The sequence below is a fragment of the Oncorhynchus keta genome, chromosome 15 (genome assembly GCF_023373465.1).
Source record: "Oncorhynchus keta strain PuntledgeMale-10-30-2019 chromosome 15, Oket_V2, whole genome shotgun sequence".
NCBI lineage: Eukaryota > Metazoa > Chordata > Actinopteri > Salmoniformes > Salmonidae > Oncorhynchus > Oncorhynchus keta.
The window spans coordinates 11,001,318-11,017,251 of NC_068435.1; the positions used below are offsets into that span (position 1 = coordinate 11,001,318).

A 15,934-nucleotide genomic window follows, 5' to 3' on the forward strand; every position below is an offset into this window, starting at 1 on the left:
GTTCAATCAAAAATGTTTGTCACGCTTCTTTCAGACAACTTTCTCAAGAGTGGTCCAATGGAGAGATGCTATATGCCTCAATCCCAAATACACGGGAGCCTTTTAGATGATGCCTATATTTCCTATTAATGTGTGATTGAGGCATGTTACAGTAATAACAGTAGCTGGATCAAAACAAAAGATGGCACGGGACAGATAGCATGTTTGCCTAATTTTAGTTTATGTGACAAAACAAGCAGTGTGTAGAATCATTGTACCCTCTAAACTGCTGTGAAATATATTTTTTTCAATAACCAAAAATATTGTATTTTCAGATGTTTAAAGCTTATGTACAAACCCCATAAAGTAAAAAGACACAAAAACTAAACTTAAGGAGAGGAAGCAGAAATAGTGCACATAGAATGGATCTACCACTTATCAGGCTTGCTTTCAATGATAATTACAGATCTATAACTCAAATTTCTATGTGTACTTAGTCGGGTACACACAAAAGGTACACACTGGACCTTTAAAGGTTTGTAAACATGAATGAACTATTGCTTAAACACATAAATACATTTTGAATTGGTTCCTGTACCAGAGTTGGCTCAACCTTCAAAATAACAACTCTATTCAGCACTATAGATAGACAGTAACATCTTGGAGCAATGCTTCTCCAATTTTGCATAGAAATGAGCGTAGCTTCAGAATGATTGTATCAGGGAGAGCCTTGGGATAAAATAGCTTTCTTTGAAGTGTGTGTGTGTGAGAGAGAGCACAAGCTTTTTGTGAGAGGTGTGTATGTGTGTGTGTGTATGGTAGCTGTTGTGAGAGGTGTGTGTGTGTGTATGAGCTGTTAGGAGCGAGAAAGATGAGAGTGATAATTGGGTTTATCTCCCTCTCACTCTCTCTCTCTCTCGCTGTGGGTGTACACTCATCCCTTGCTGAAGTGCTGCCTTTCTTTCAGGTGCTCACCTAAAACGAGGGAGAAAATTCAAATAGAAAACTAGAACATCAAGGAGAGTGTCCTCTGTACAGGAGCCATCAGCACCAACCTTCCTCCTCCTCCTTGCAGACAGCAGGGGGGAAAAGTCTGTTACCATGACAATGGTAAAATTAAGGGCGCAGGAGCGCAATCCCAAAATGACATTGGACTCGAGCCTGAATGACATGATAAATCACCTTCAATGATTTGACACTGGGCACTCTCTCGAACATCAAGGTGGGGGGTGGAGAACAAAATCTAGTATTTTTTTTTTGGGGGGGGGGTGTTCTTATCAGGGGAAGGACTTAGTGGACACAGTGCACAAGGTTATCAACAAGAAAACGTCAGCACAGTAAATTGGTGAAAGCTTTTGATAATGTATTTTTATTCTTAAACAATCACTAACTTCATTTCTGAATTTAAATATCAATGCATTTTTTTTTAAAATCTCACAATTCATGATGCATAAATGTGTGTTTTCCATTGACGGTTAAATCATTTCCAAACCAAAATATAATATCCCTTTACACAGTATTGAGCCCCTGGGTAGTCCCTCTGGCATTTTCATCTTGTCCCCAAAAGGGTCCTCTTTGTTCACTTCTATTGCACCTATTTTACTCTCACTCTCTATCCTCAACCCCTCCTTTCTCTGTAAATTACATCCAGTTTTCATGCAATGCTTCGTCGCAACCCCCCCCCCCCCAGTAGTATGAAGTTGCAGGTACATGATACATGCTGATTTAAGGTCCGTTTTGCGTCCCCACCACTTTATGGTTACAGTTAGGATATATCCACCACTTCATGGTTACAGGTAGGATATATCCACCACTTCATGGTTACAGGTAGGATATATCCACCACTTCATGGTTATAGTTAGGATATATCCACCACTTCATGGTTATAGTTAGGATATATCCACCACTTCATGGTTACAGGTAGGATATATCCACCACTTCATGGTTACAGTTAGGATATATCCACCACTTCATGGTTACAGTTAGGATATATCCACCACTTCATGGTTACAGGTAGGATATATCCACCACTTCATGGTTATAGTTAGGATATATCCACCACTTCATGGTTACAGTTAGGATATATCCACCACTTCATGGTTACAGGTAGGATATATCCACCACTTCATGGTTATAGTTAGGATATATCCACCACTTCATGGTTATAGTTAGGATATATCCACCACTTCATGGTTACAGGTAGGATATATCCACCACTTCATGGTTACAGGTAGGATATATCCACCACTTCATGGTTATAGTTAGGATATATCCACCACTTCATGGTTACAGGTAGGATATATCCACCACTTCATGGTTACAGGTAGGATATATCCACCACTTCATGGTTATAGTTAGGATATATCCACCACTTCATGGTTACAGGTAGGATATATCCACCACTTCATGGTTACAGGTAGGATATATCCACCACTTCATGGTTACAGGTAGGATATATCCACCACTTCATGGTTACAGGTAGGATATATCCACCACTTCATGGTTACAGGTAGGATATATCCACCACTTCATGGTTACAGTTAGGATATATCCACCACTTCATGGTTACAGTTAGGATATATCCACCACTTCATGGTTACAGTTAGGATATATCCACCACTTCATGGTTACAGGTAGGATATATCCACCACTTCATGGTTACAGTTAGGATATATCCACCACTTCATGGTTACAGTTAGGATATATCCACCACTTCATTGGTTACAGTTAGGGTTATAGTTAGGATATATCCACCACTTCATGGTTACAGGTAGGATATATCCACCACTTCATGGTTACAGTTAGGATATATCCACCACTTCATGGTTACAGTTAGGATATATCCACCACTTCATTGGTTACAGTTAGGATATATCCACCACTTCATGGTTATAGTTAGGATATATCCACCACTTCATGGTTACAGTTAGGATATATCCACCACTTCATTGGTTACAGTTAGGATATATCCACCACTTCATGGTTATAGTTAGGATATATCCACCACTTCATGGTTACAGGTAGGATATATCCACCACTTCATGGTTACAGTTAGGATATATCCACCACTTCATGGTTACAGTTAGGATATATCCACCACTTCATGGTTACAGTTAGGATATATCCACCACTTCATGCAGTGTTTCCCAAACTCGGTCCTGTGGCCCCCACTGGGTACACGTTTTGTTTATTACTCCTAACACTACACAGCTGATTCAAATGATCAAAGCTTGGTGATTAGTTGATTATTTGAATCAGCTGTGTTGTGCTAGGAGGAAAAAAAAGAAGAAAAAAAACGTGGACTGAGTTTGGGAAACGCTGACCTAATGGTTAAGGTTAGAACTAAAGGAGAGTAAGCTGATCCTAGATCTGTGCCTGTGGACTACTTATAGTGAAGCAGCTACTGCAGAACTGTGCCAGCTCTCTCCACAACCCCAGTGGAACATTTGTGAATAATATTTTTTTACAGGCAATATCTTGTGCTGGTCTTCCTGCCATGACCTGCCACAGTTAGAAGTGGACGTGTCTGACATGACACCCTGACATCCCTTAACTCATGTCCTGGCCTGCCCCCCACCAGACCCCCCACTTTGCCACCAACACCCCCGCCCCAACCGCCCCAAGACCACACCTTTGGCCAGGTTTTGTGCATTGGGCGCTTGGCATGGGTGGCCCGCCTTGTTGTCGGACTCCGTTCATTGGACTGGAGTGGGACTTCCTGAGTTAGACGAACGATAGGATCAGTGGATTGCTCCTCCACGGGTGATTTGTCTATATTGGTGATATATTGGTGATGGGGGTTCTTCCCTGCCTTAACAACTGGTCTGACCTTCATATATCTCCTTTGTCGCTCCTTTGCCGTTGTCCTACATTTTATTTATGAAATGACAGGGTCTCGTTTCCACAATGCAGAAAATGGCTCATTTAATGGCTCACCAAACCTACTGCAATGGAAGCCATTGGGATGCCAGCCCCTACTGCGATGGATGCCATTAGGATGCCAGCCTGGAAGTACAAAACAGTGAAATATTTACAGACTCTCAGGGCAAACGCACCTTCTGGCGTCCAAATGTTTTGTTTTCCTGGGTTTTGGATGACTGGGCTCCATTCCGTTGTGGTAGGCTGTTATTGAGTACAGTATCGTAGGTGAAATATTAACAATGAAAGCGGGTTTCCCAGGGGCTTTGTCCAAAATCCTCTTAAAAGACTTCCTTTATTTTTTTTTCCTTTACCTTGTATATATAAAGATATAAAGAGACTACTTCTATGAAATGAATACGCCACAACCCATCAACAAGACACAAGGAGAGGAAGCTTCTTAAGAGTATTGGGACGAATACTTGTCTGATCTGCAAGACCTGCCAGCAATCCAACCTTCTCTGATGCATACAGTACTGTGTCTATGTCTTGCCCTTAAACAAGCCACAACTTGCCTCCCTAAGGACATGTCCATGATTTCTTTGTACCGACTAAAAGCATTCTCTGATCACTTTGAACAAAGTCTTTGTCAAAGCGCATGCTGAGGTGAAATACACCAGTTTCAAGTATTCGTGAAAGAATCATTGATTGGCGGATGCTAGCCAAGTTTCCCTGTTTTCTGGAGAGAATATGACATTTTCTCCCATAGGATTGGCCAAGCTAGTTCTTATTAGAGACAAATCCCCTTAGTAGTGCTGGTTCACCTAACAAAAACAAACCTGAAGTTCTATCTACCTTTTTTCCTCCTGCCTACAAACACGTTGCCAGAGTATTGATGCTATTTCAAGGCTATTTCCTTTCTTGTTTCTTTTCCCTCCTGACCATTGAGTTGCCAGGACGGGATTGTTGAGAGTAACGGTGCGTTCGAGTGGTCCTCAGAATCTCGGTATTTTCCAATTGATGAAGTTGTAAATTATGGCACGAGTGCGCTCGTGTGCTAATGAAGTTTGGAATAACTCTTCGACCAATGAGATTCTAGCTAGATGGCTAATCTAGCTAATGTTGCTTACGTTGACAATGTGTCAAACTATATACTGTACGGATCCACTAAGCTACGTTAATCACATGGTTAAGGTTGTAAATGGTTTTCTTCTACCGTCTAGTGGTTGAAAAGGTGAAGGGCCGGCGATGAAACGTCACAACTCTGGACCATGTTTTGTATTTCAGACTTTGAGGATCGTTCAAGTGGTTATTTCCGAGTCGAGAACTTGTATTTCCGACAGCACTCGAACGCACCATAATATGGTAGATGCCTGCTGTGAGGCTTGGTGTAGTAGCCCCTCTGTATTGCTTTTAGTTGTCTAGTCCTGTAATACCGAAGAGTGTGAGGAGACTCCAAAATTAGAGTATTGAGATCCACCCAACGTATTCCTCACCGAAAGGACAATCACCTGAGCAAAACCCATCCCACACACCCATACCTGTTACTTCCGAGCCCAACGGTGAGCTCTCATATACATTACATGTTTACCCTCACACCAGTGAAAAGGGCATTCACTGTCACGCAATATGAAAACAAACTATTTTTCAAACTTCTACAGTCTCAAACGAAACACAGAATAACAATGATACTAAGATTGGGATGATGAGTTAGTCACCACATACATAATATTATTATTAATGGACAATAAAACTTGTGAGCGTGTCATAGCATTCATAAAATCAACGCATGGGAAATCAAATGTGTTTAAAGCAAATTTTTCACAGCATAAATTGGAAACGATAGATATTTGTATTGTGAAGAGACCACCATTTCTTTGTCTTGTCACAGCTTTTTTTTCTTTTTTTGCATAAAACGTAGGTCAAGTCCTGATTGAAAATGTTTGTAGTCGCTTTTTTGTTTTCCTCTGGGTAGATCTTGATATTTGTCTAAAAGATTTTCACAGGCAAGAGTTTTTTTGTGGTCTTGGGTGTAGCTCCTCCCCCTCGTGGCGGTCCATCCCTTCAGAGGGCATGGTGGTGAGGGGAGTTTGTGGCCCCTCTCCCCTCTGTTTAAGAGAGGAGGGACCGGGCACCCTAGTGGCCCCCCACCCTTGGGGCCCCGCTGCTAGGAATTCTGGTTGACAGCTTTCCCTCCGTTCATGGTGGGAGTCCCTGAGTTCTTCCTGGAGCGCTGTTTCTCCTCGATCTCATGCAGCGACGGCTCCCTGTACATACACACTGCAGGACGTGTATGTAGTAGAGGAAGAAGCAGGAAGCAGGGGGGATAGAGGGGAACATGGAGGATGAATAACGAGGAGATGGATGGGCAGACAGAGAGACAAATTCAGATCGAGCTCAGGGACTCCCACAGAGTGGATGAAGATTCTCTTGGAACCTGTTCTGAAAAAGAACATTAAATATATTTCCTTAAAAATGCCCTGTGTTGGGTGCTTAGTTTTTCTCCATCAATATGTTGTAAGCAGGGGTTGGAACCGATATTATGTTTCAACATATTTTTCTTTGTTCTGTTCCAACTGTTCTGACCAGCAAAAGAAAGTTCTGAACTGGTTCAAATCCTAACTAAATAATAATTTACATTGCTCCTTTCGGTTCCTGTTTTAAAACTCTTAAACCACAAATATTTTTACATTTACCTCAACATTTAATTACTTCACCAATGGATAGAGCAGCTTGCTATGGAGCGTGCAAGCTATATACAGCTGGAATTGGAAGTTTACATACACATTAAAACTAGTTTTTCAACCACTACAAAAATGTCTTGTTCACAAACTATAATTTTGGCAAGTCGGTTAGGACATCTACTTTGTGTATAACACAAGTATTTTTTCCAACAATTGTTTACAGACAGATTATTTAACTTATAATTCACTGTATCACAATTCCAGTGGCTCAGAAGTTTACATAAACTAAGTGGACTGTGCCTTTAAACAGCTTGGAAAATTCCAGAAAATTATGTCATGGCTTTAGAAGCTTCTGATAGGCTAATTTATATAATTTGAGTCAATTGGAGGTGTACCTGTGGATGTATTTCCAGGCCTACCTTCAAACTCAGTGCCTCTTTGCTTGAAATCATGGGAAAATCAAAAGAAATCAGTCAAGACCTCAGAAAAACATTTGTAGACCTCCACAAATCTGGTTCATCCTTGGGAGCAATTTCCAAACACCTGAAGGTACCACGTTCATCTGTACAAACAATAGTATGCGAGTATAAACACCATGGGACCACGCAGCCGTCATGCCGCTCAGGAAGGAGAAGCGTTTTGGCTACCAGAAATGAATATAATTTGGTGCGAAAAGTTCAAATCAATCCCAGAACAGTAAAGGACCCTGTGAAGATGCTGGAGGAAACGGGTACAAAATTAACTATATCCACAGTAAAACGAGTCCTATATCGACATAACCTGAAAGGTCGCTCAGCAAGGAAGAAGCCACTGCTCCAAAACCGCCATAAAAAAGCCACACTACGGTTTGCAACTGCACATGGGGACAAAGATCATACTTTTTGGAGAAATGTCCTCTGGTCTGATGAAACAAAAATAGAACTGTTTGGCCAAAATGACCATCGTTATGTTTGGAGGAAAAAGGGGGCGGCCTGCAAACCGAAGAACACCATCCCAACCGTGAAGAACAGGAGTGTCAGAATCATGTTGTGGGGGTGCTTTGCTGCAGGAGGTACTGGTGCACTTCACAAAATAGATGGCTTCATGAGGGAGGAACATTTTGTAGATATATTGAAGCAACATCTCAAGACATCAGTCAGGAAGTTAAAGCTTGGTTGAAAATGGGTCTTCCAAATGGACAATGACCCCAAGCATACTTTTAACATTGTGGCAAAATGGCTTAAGGACAACAAAGTCAAGGTATTGGAGTGGCCATCACAAAAGCCCTGACCTCAATCCTATAGACAATTTGTGGGGCAAGGAGGCCTACAAACCTGACTCAGTTACACCAACTTATTGTGGGAAATTTGTGGAAGGCTACCCGAAACGTTTGACCCAAGTGAAACAATTTAAAGGCAATGCTACCAAATACTAATTGAGTGTATGTAAACTTCTGACCCACTGGGAATGTGATGAAAGAACAAAAAGCTGAAATAAATCATTCTCTCTACTATTATTCTGACATTTCACAATCTTAAAATGAAGTGGTGATCCTAACTGACCTAAGACAGGGAATTTTTAGTAGGATTAAACGTCAGGAATTGTGAAAAACTGAGTTTAAATGTAGTTGGCTAAGGTGTATGTAAACTTCTGACTTCAACTGTATATACATTAGACAGACAAGTGTACACACATTTTGTGTGTAAGGAAAGCGCTGGGCATGAAACGCTAGGCATCTGAATGTATGTGTCTTAGAAGTATTTTTCACGGACAAACGTCATATGTCCGAATTCAGATTCAAATATGGTTCCCAAAAATAACATGGTAGAATGTTTATTTGGTTGGCGATTTTCTGCATTTATCAAAGTCTCATCACATAGCCTGATCTCAGATGTGTCCATGTAAACAGGATTAGGGAAATAGTTTTTCTTGCAAAGCATGTAAACGTTTTAATTAAATTATTATATTCATCTTACTATTTACAATAATTGCATTATTGTGTGCATGTAACCATACTCAGTGAGGGCTTTTCTCTAGACGCTTTGTTGCGTTTTTTTGTGGGACTGGAAGTAAACGCCATTTGGAGCGGCAGCGTAGCCTAGTCGTTGGACTAGTAACCAGAAGGTTGCGAGTTCAAACCCCCGAGCTGACAAGGTACAAATCTGTCGTTCTGCCCCTGAACAGGCAGTTAACCCACTGTTCCCAGGCCATCATTGAAAATAAGAATATGTTCTTAACTGACTTGCCTGGTTAAATAAAGGTAAAAAAAAAAAAAAAAAACGGTTCCCATGCTTTTAAAATACGGTTCTGTTCTGGAACAGTATAGATCACTTTCCTTCTCGGTTCTGGTTCTGTTCCTTGAATAATTATGTTATTTTCCGGTTCCAACCCCTGATTTCGGGTCATTTTGAGACCTTGGTGGAGTATAAGGTACTGCTGGAATGTCTACTAATGGCATATCCAGGGTTTTAAGAGCAAGTACTCAGGTCCTTTATAAACAGTTTATAAAGTATAGTGCTTGCTTTAGATTAGGTAGCTGATATGGTCTAATATAGATAAGTATCTATATTAAACACCTTATACATTATCGTATAAACCAGCATTAAATCATTTAAAGGCCCAGTGCAGTCAAAAATGTGATTTCCTGTGCTTTATCTATATATTTCTACACTATGACGTTGGAATAATACTGGGAAATTGTGAAAATTCTGATAATGCCCTTTCAGTGTAACAGCTGTTTTGACAAGAGTTTTGATGACATCCATGGTGTGAATGACATCACAGTAAATGAGTTAATAGACAAATAAGAAAGTTCCAAACCTCTCTGCCAAAAACAGTTCATTTTCAGTTTCCCCCTCCCCACTCAACCCCCTCCCAGACAGTCATAGCTGAAATTCTTACCTGAGAAATAGCCATTTGCTATTTTTTCTCTCTATTTTTGACCAATCACAGTAAGGTAGCAGAAATCATTTTATATTAAGAATATATATATATATATATTGTTGTCTACATTGGACCTTTAAAAGTTGTTAACAAATGTGTGAATAACTGGCTTATTGACATTTAAAAATGTAGGTATAACGATTCATAAAAATGGTGGGCAGACCATTTGTAAATGACATATAAATGATTTATTAACTGGACATAATTATAAAGCGTTAACCACTTTCGGTTGAGTATTCCATGGCTTCCAATTGTACCAAGTGAAGTGAATCAAAAGCAGATAAATGATTTGAAAGTATTTGACAACATAAGTCCAACATTATCTCTCAGGTGCTCTTTCATAAAACTTTATTATACTTTATTTTAGCACGAGGAATATATTTTTTTTTTTGCGCCAGAGTTGAGGAAATGCAATTTGGAAAATGTGTATAGACTGTTAATGTTGTGTATAACACATGGTAGCGTGTTTCATTTACAAATCATAAAATGCAAAATCCCATGTAAAATCATGAAATGTCATGCAAAATCCCAAGTAAAATCATGACATTTTCCCAATGTGAAGTTCAAGATGTATAAATCCCAAACGTTACCATGGATTTCATCGTACGCACAATGTACGATCTGTGCGCGAGCACATCTTATAAATGAGCCCCCCCACCCCGATTTCACCATATTGAGCTTCAACCAACTTACTCCAGGCGGATCAAAACCTGCAAAAGACAATAAACAGATGAGACGGTAGATACATTCAGATGCCTTACCTTCAATGGGCCTGGGGACAAAGTGTGATGAGGGCTTGGTCTTCTTGACCCTGTTCCCCTTCATGACCTGGCCTTCCTTGGTGAGGCCCAGGAACCAGGCCCGACCGGACTCCTGCTGCCGGTACACAGTGGACGAGTAGATCACGTAGTAATTCTCAAACACCGACTCCTTAAACTTGCACTCCGGCGTGAACATTTCCTGTTTTGGTGCCAAACAACAAAGGGAGTTTGTTGTTACAGTAATGTTCATGAAGTCCGGGTCAAAGTTCAGGAAGTCGGATCATGGTCAGTAGGGTACACCGACGCAAAACATTTTGTAACAGAAAATTGAAATCTGTGTACTCATTGGACAAGGTCAGATTTCACTCTCACGTTTCAAACTATTTTCTCCCCACTGAACATGACGAGGCAAGTGAGGGTTGTTATTGGGGTAACGAGATGGGTTGAGTTACGAGACGGTGGTGATGGTAATCCACAGGACATACTACAGACAAATAGACACAGGTCAACTGGTGAAGGAGATATGAGCCTACTGAATTGTTGTGGATTATATTGTTTTGAGGATGATATTGTGTGTAATGTGTGTTGACTACATTTTAGTTGTCTATTAGACTATGTGTGGTCCAGGTGAAGAAGTTTGTTTGGAATTGCTGGGCGACCTTAAGTGATTTGGCAGTGTGTGTGTGTGTGTGCGTGTGTGTGTGTGTCTGTGTGCCTGTGTGTGTGTCTGTGTGCCTGTGTGTGAGTGTGTGGTGATATTTCATTCATCTCTGTCTCCTCCAGGGTTCTGTGCCCTTTTAAGGTTGTCCCTTTGACTGACAGCCTAATACTGCTAACTGCTGGAGTTGGTCCACAGGCAAACTTGTGTGTGTGTGTGTGTGTGTGTGTGTGTGTGTGTGTGTGTGTGTGTGTGTGTGTGTGTGTGTGTGTGTGTGTGTGTGTGTGTGTGTGTGTGTGTGTGTGTGTGTGTGTGTGTGTGTGAGAGTGTGTGTGATTGAGAGATATGCATGTTAGTGTATTCAAGCCTGAATATGAATCCTCAATATGTGAATTTGTATACAGTACAGGTATGTGTGTGTGTGTGTGTGTGTGCGTGCGTGCGCGCATGGGCGAGACTGTACGGGCCGCCTCTATCCCACACACTTGCAGTGAGTGCTCGTTTATAATGCCCAGCTGTGTTCGACACACAGCATCAGTGTGAAGGACTCTGGGTACGTGCAGGGCATGTAAGCCGGTCAGCGAGGATATGAATGTGGACGGGCCGCGGTTGGAGTTGGAGAGGCCGGTTCGATCTCGACCTGATGACACGTTGTCAAAGAGCAGACGACTCTCTATGTGTGGAGGTCGTGGTGTCACATCCCTCCTGTCCCACAACGGGCGACTCAACCAGCGTCCCCCCCATCCCCCATCTCTGCCAAGGCCCCCTCACACCTTGCTCCCACACCCCCTCACACCTTCTTCATTTGCCAACCACACTGACATGTTCCGGAATCCCCTCCAAACCAGGCCAAAGCAAGGACATCGCTCTGTTAATGTCTGTTGCGCCTGTAGCTTCGAGGGGAAGATATACGGTGCGTAGGAGGCTTTGCTGTTGGAATGACAGAGCTGTTACAGTGTTTGCTATCTTAAGTGTGGTTGAATGGCTAGTGAACGGGAGGGTGATGTAGGTGTGAGACTGTTAGGATATGAGCATACATCACGCACAAGTTTGTGGGTAGAAACACTGGTATAAAAAAATAGATAAGAACACACAGTTCTTCTGCTGTGCTAACAGTTGGCTCCTCTGCCAGGACTGAAGAGAAGCTGCTACTAAATCACTGAGAAGGTGGAGGTGGAGGAGGAGGTGGAAGAGGTGGAGGAGGAGGAGGTGGAGGAGGAAGAGGTGGAAGAGGAGAAAGAGGAGGTGGAGAGGGAGAAAGAGGAGGTGGAGGAGAAGAAAGAGTAGGAGGAGGAAAAGGAGGAGAAAGAGGAGGTGGAGGAGGAGAAAACTGATTAAAGGACACTCATTTATATTCCACCCCAATTCGGAAGGAGAAGCAAAGAAGTCGTTAGTGAAACTGGGCACACGGGAGGTCTCTCACGCACTCGCATTACGGGACTCTAGGGCTGGATAAACAAGCTGGGGGGACGAGCACAGAGCCCAGTGGACAAACAGTAGAGAGCAAACACATGGTGCATGCAGGAGGAGCAGATTCAACAGATACAGACCACATTTCAAAATGTACTTAATATGCAAAAATGACTGATGCGTACACAGTAACATGGTAGACCAAGTACGCAGTAACATGGTAGACCAAGGAAAACAGTGACATGGTAGACCAAGCACACAGTGACATGGTAGACCATGCACACAGTGACATGGTAGACCAGGTACACAGTGACATGGTAGACCAAGCACACAGTGACATGGTAGACCAAGCACACAGTAACATGGTAGACCAAGTACGTGACATGTAACATGGTAGACACAGTGACATGGTAGACCAAGCACACAGTGACATGGTAGACCAAGCACATAGTGACATGGTAGACCAAGCACACAGTAACATGGTAGACCAAGCACACAGTGACATGGTAGACCAAGCACACAGTAACATGGTAGACCAAGCACACAGTGACATGGTAGACCAAGCACACAGTGACATGGTAGACCAAGCACACAGTGACATGGTAGACCAAGCACACAGTAACATGGTAGACCAAGCACACAGTGACATCAATCAGTACACAGTGACATGGTAGACCAAGCACACAGTAACATGGTAGACCAAGTACACAGTAACATGGTAGACCAAGTACACAGTAACATGGTAGACCAAGGAAAACAGTGACATGGTAGACCAAGCACATAGTGACATGGTAGACCAAGCACACAGTGACATGGTAGACCAAGTACACAGTAACATGGTAGACCAAGCACACAGTGACATGGTAGACCAAGCACACAGTAACATGGTAGACCAAGCACACAGTAACATGGTAGACCAAGCACACAGTAACATGGTAGACCAAGCACACAGTAACATGGTAGACCAAGCACACAGTGACATGGTAGACCAAGCACACAGTGACATGGTAGACCAAGCACACAGTAACATGGTAGACCAAGTACACAGTGACATGGTAGACCAAGCACACAGTGACATGGTAGACCAAGTACACAGTGACATGGTAGACCAAGTACACAGTGACATGGTAGACCAAGTACACAGTAACATGGTAGACCAAGCACACAGTGACATGGTAGACCAAGCACACAGTGACATGGTAGACCAAGCACACAGTGACATGGTAGACCAAGTACACAGTGACATGGTAGACCAAGCACACAGTGACATGGTAGACCAAGTACACAGTGACATGGTAGACCAAGCACACAGTAACATGGTAGACCAAGCACACAGTGACATGGTAGACCAAGCACACAGTGACATGGTAGACCAAGCACACAGTGACATGGTATACCAAGCACACAGTAGGGGAAGAGAATGTACAGTGGAGTTGTTTGTGGAGACTGAGAGTGAATTCAGTTCAGTTTAAACAGACTAAAGCTGGGGTTCATTTCAATCGTGTGTTTTTGGCAAAGTGCCTTTTAAATTCACAGTAAAATAGTGCATATGTTGGCTCAATCAGAAATTACCTTTAAATATCAAGCACGCTACAACGCACAAACACATTGAATCCCAGCCTAAGAGTGAATTCAGTTCAGTGTAAACAGACTGAGAGTGAATTCAGTTCAGTGTAAACAGACTGAGAGTGAATTCAGTTCAGTGTAAACAGACTGAGAGTGAATTCAGTTCAGTGTAAACAGACAGTTAATTCAGTTCACTCGCCAATAGAAAATCCTGTTCCCTTAGTTAGCCCATACCTTTCTTCCAACTTTGGACCCCCCCCCCGTGAAAACATACAGCAATTGAAACCACATCGGAGTCTCAATGTTAAAGGCCCTTCAATTGAATCTGGATCTGAAACTAGATTTGTGATGGGGGTTGTTCTGAATCCCCTGTCTGACAGGTGCTTATCATTCCAGCTCGGCGTTGCACCACTCCAGTCTAGACAGCTACCTCGGTGCCAATGGGAGTGTGGAAAGGACACAGAACCCACGCACAAAAAGGGCATACACACACACACACACACACACACACACACACACACACACACACACACACACACACACACACACACACACACACACACACACACACACACACACACACACACAATTTAGAGCAAGAACAATCATTTTTTATGGGGCTCCCTTTGAGAGAGAATGAAATGAATCATTCTGTTCCAGTGTTCTCTCTCTAACAGAAGACCACCAGGCTACATCTCATTAGTAGCCACAACACAGTCTCAACACTTCATTAGACTGCAGTGCCCTTGACAGTAATCATCTCCATTCCACCAACACACATCAGTATTTGGTCGGTAAAAACAGAGACGCTGCACAGAACTCTCTCGGAAATAAGACATTTCTGTTCTCATTTGCGGTATAGTGGCCCCGTCTCCAAAAAATTAAAACTGGAGTCACCCCTTCGCCTCTTCTCCTCTCCTCCCCTCGTTCACTTCCTTCCCACAGCCTCCACTATCTCTCTCCTCCTCACAGCCTCCACTCTTTCTGTCCTCCTCACAGCCTCCATTCTGTTCCTCCCCACAGCCTCCACTCTCTCTCTCCTCTCTGTTCCTCCTCACAGCCTCCACTCTCTCTCTCCTCCTCTCTGTTCCTCCTCACTGCCTCCACTCTCTCTCTCCTCCTCTCTGTTCCTCCTCACAGCCTCCACTCTCTCTCTCCTCCTCCTCTCTGTTCCTCCTCACAGCCTCCACTCCACTCTCTCTCCTCCTCTCTCCTCACAGTTCCTCCTCCTCTCTGTCCTTCCCACAGCCTCCACTCTCTCCTCCTCACAGCCTCTCTCTTCCTCCTCACAGCCTCCACTCTCTCCACTCCTCTCCTCCTCTCTGTTCCTCCTCACAGCCTCCACTCTCTCTCTCTCCTCTCTGTCCTCCTCACAGCCTCCACTCTCTCTCCCCTCCTCACAGCCTCCACTCTCTCTCCCCTCCTCCTCACAGCCTCCACTCTCTCTCTCCTCCTCTCTCCTCCCTCTCTGTCCTCCCCACAGCCTCCACTCTATCTCTTCCTCTCTGTTCCTCCTCACAGCCTCCACTCTCTCTCCCTCCTCTCTGTTCCTCCTCACAGCCTCCACTCCTCACAGCCTCCACTCTATCTCTCTCCTCTCTGTCCTCCTCACAGCCTCCACTCTCGCTCCCTCCTCACAGCCTCCACTCTCTCTCCCCTCAGCCTCCTCTCTGTTCCTCCTCACAGCCTCCACTCTCTCTCTCCCCTCCTCACAGCCTCCACTCTCTCTCCCCTCCTGTCCTCCTCAGCCTCCACTCTCTCTCCCCTCCTCACAGCCTCCACTCTCTCTCCCTCCTCTCCCCTCCTCCTCACAGCCTCCACTCTCTCTCCCCTCCTCTCTGTCCTCCCCACAGCCTCCACTCTATCTCTTCCTCTCTGTCCTCCTCACAGCCTCCACTCTCTCTCTCCCTCCTCTCTGTTCCTCCTCACAGCCTTCACTCTCTCTCTCCTCCTCTCTGTTCCTCCTCACAGCCTCCACTCTCTCTCTCCTCCTCTCTCTCCCCTCCTCACAGCCTCCACTCTCTCTCCCCTCCTCTCTGTTCCTCCTCACAGCCTCCACTCTCTCTCCCCTCCTCTCTGTTCCTCCTCACAGCCTC

The 15,934-nt window shown here is 43.7% G+C and overlaps 1 protein-coding gene and 1 long non-coding RNA gene across 15 annotated transcripts in view; one reads left to right on the plus strand and one right to left on the minus strand.

The window, feature by feature from the left end:
* Positions 1–1,501: 1,501 nt before the first annotated feature.
* On the plus strand, positions 1,502–3,509 carry LOC127907570 (uncharacterized). 12 transcript variants are annotated; one of them, XR_008064951.1, is made up of 5 exons: positions 1,502–1,775; positions 1,869–1,992; positions 2,055–2,209; positions 2,241–2,612; positions 2,719–3,509. It is a non-coding gene; the product is annotated as an uncharacterized LOC127907570 (long non-coding RNA). The 12 variants fall into 12 exon arrangements; XR_008064947.1 differs by lacking the exon at positions 1,869–1,992 and having other exon boundaries at positions 2,241–2,488; positions 2,551–2,612; XR_008064952.1 differs by having other exon boundaries at positions 1,962–2,209.
* A 271-nt stretch (positions 3,510–3,780) lies between these two features.
* The window catches only part of LOC118373358 (fibroblast growth factor 12-like), a 75,009-nt gene continuing 62,855 nt past the window's right edge, over positions 3,781–15,934 (minus strand). For all 3 annotated transcript variants that reach the window (XM_052463364.1, XM_052463363.1, XM_052463362.1), the window contains 2 exons: positions 10,205–10,403; positions 3,781–6,117 (listed from right to left, as the gene is read on the minus strand). In XM_052463364.1, coding sequence (XP_052319324.1) covers positions 6,005–6,117; positions 10,205–10,403 — 312 coding nt within the window. In that variant the 3' untranslated portion in view covers positions 3,781–6,004. The remainder of the gene's footprint in view (positions 6,118–10,204; positions 10,404–15,934) is intronic.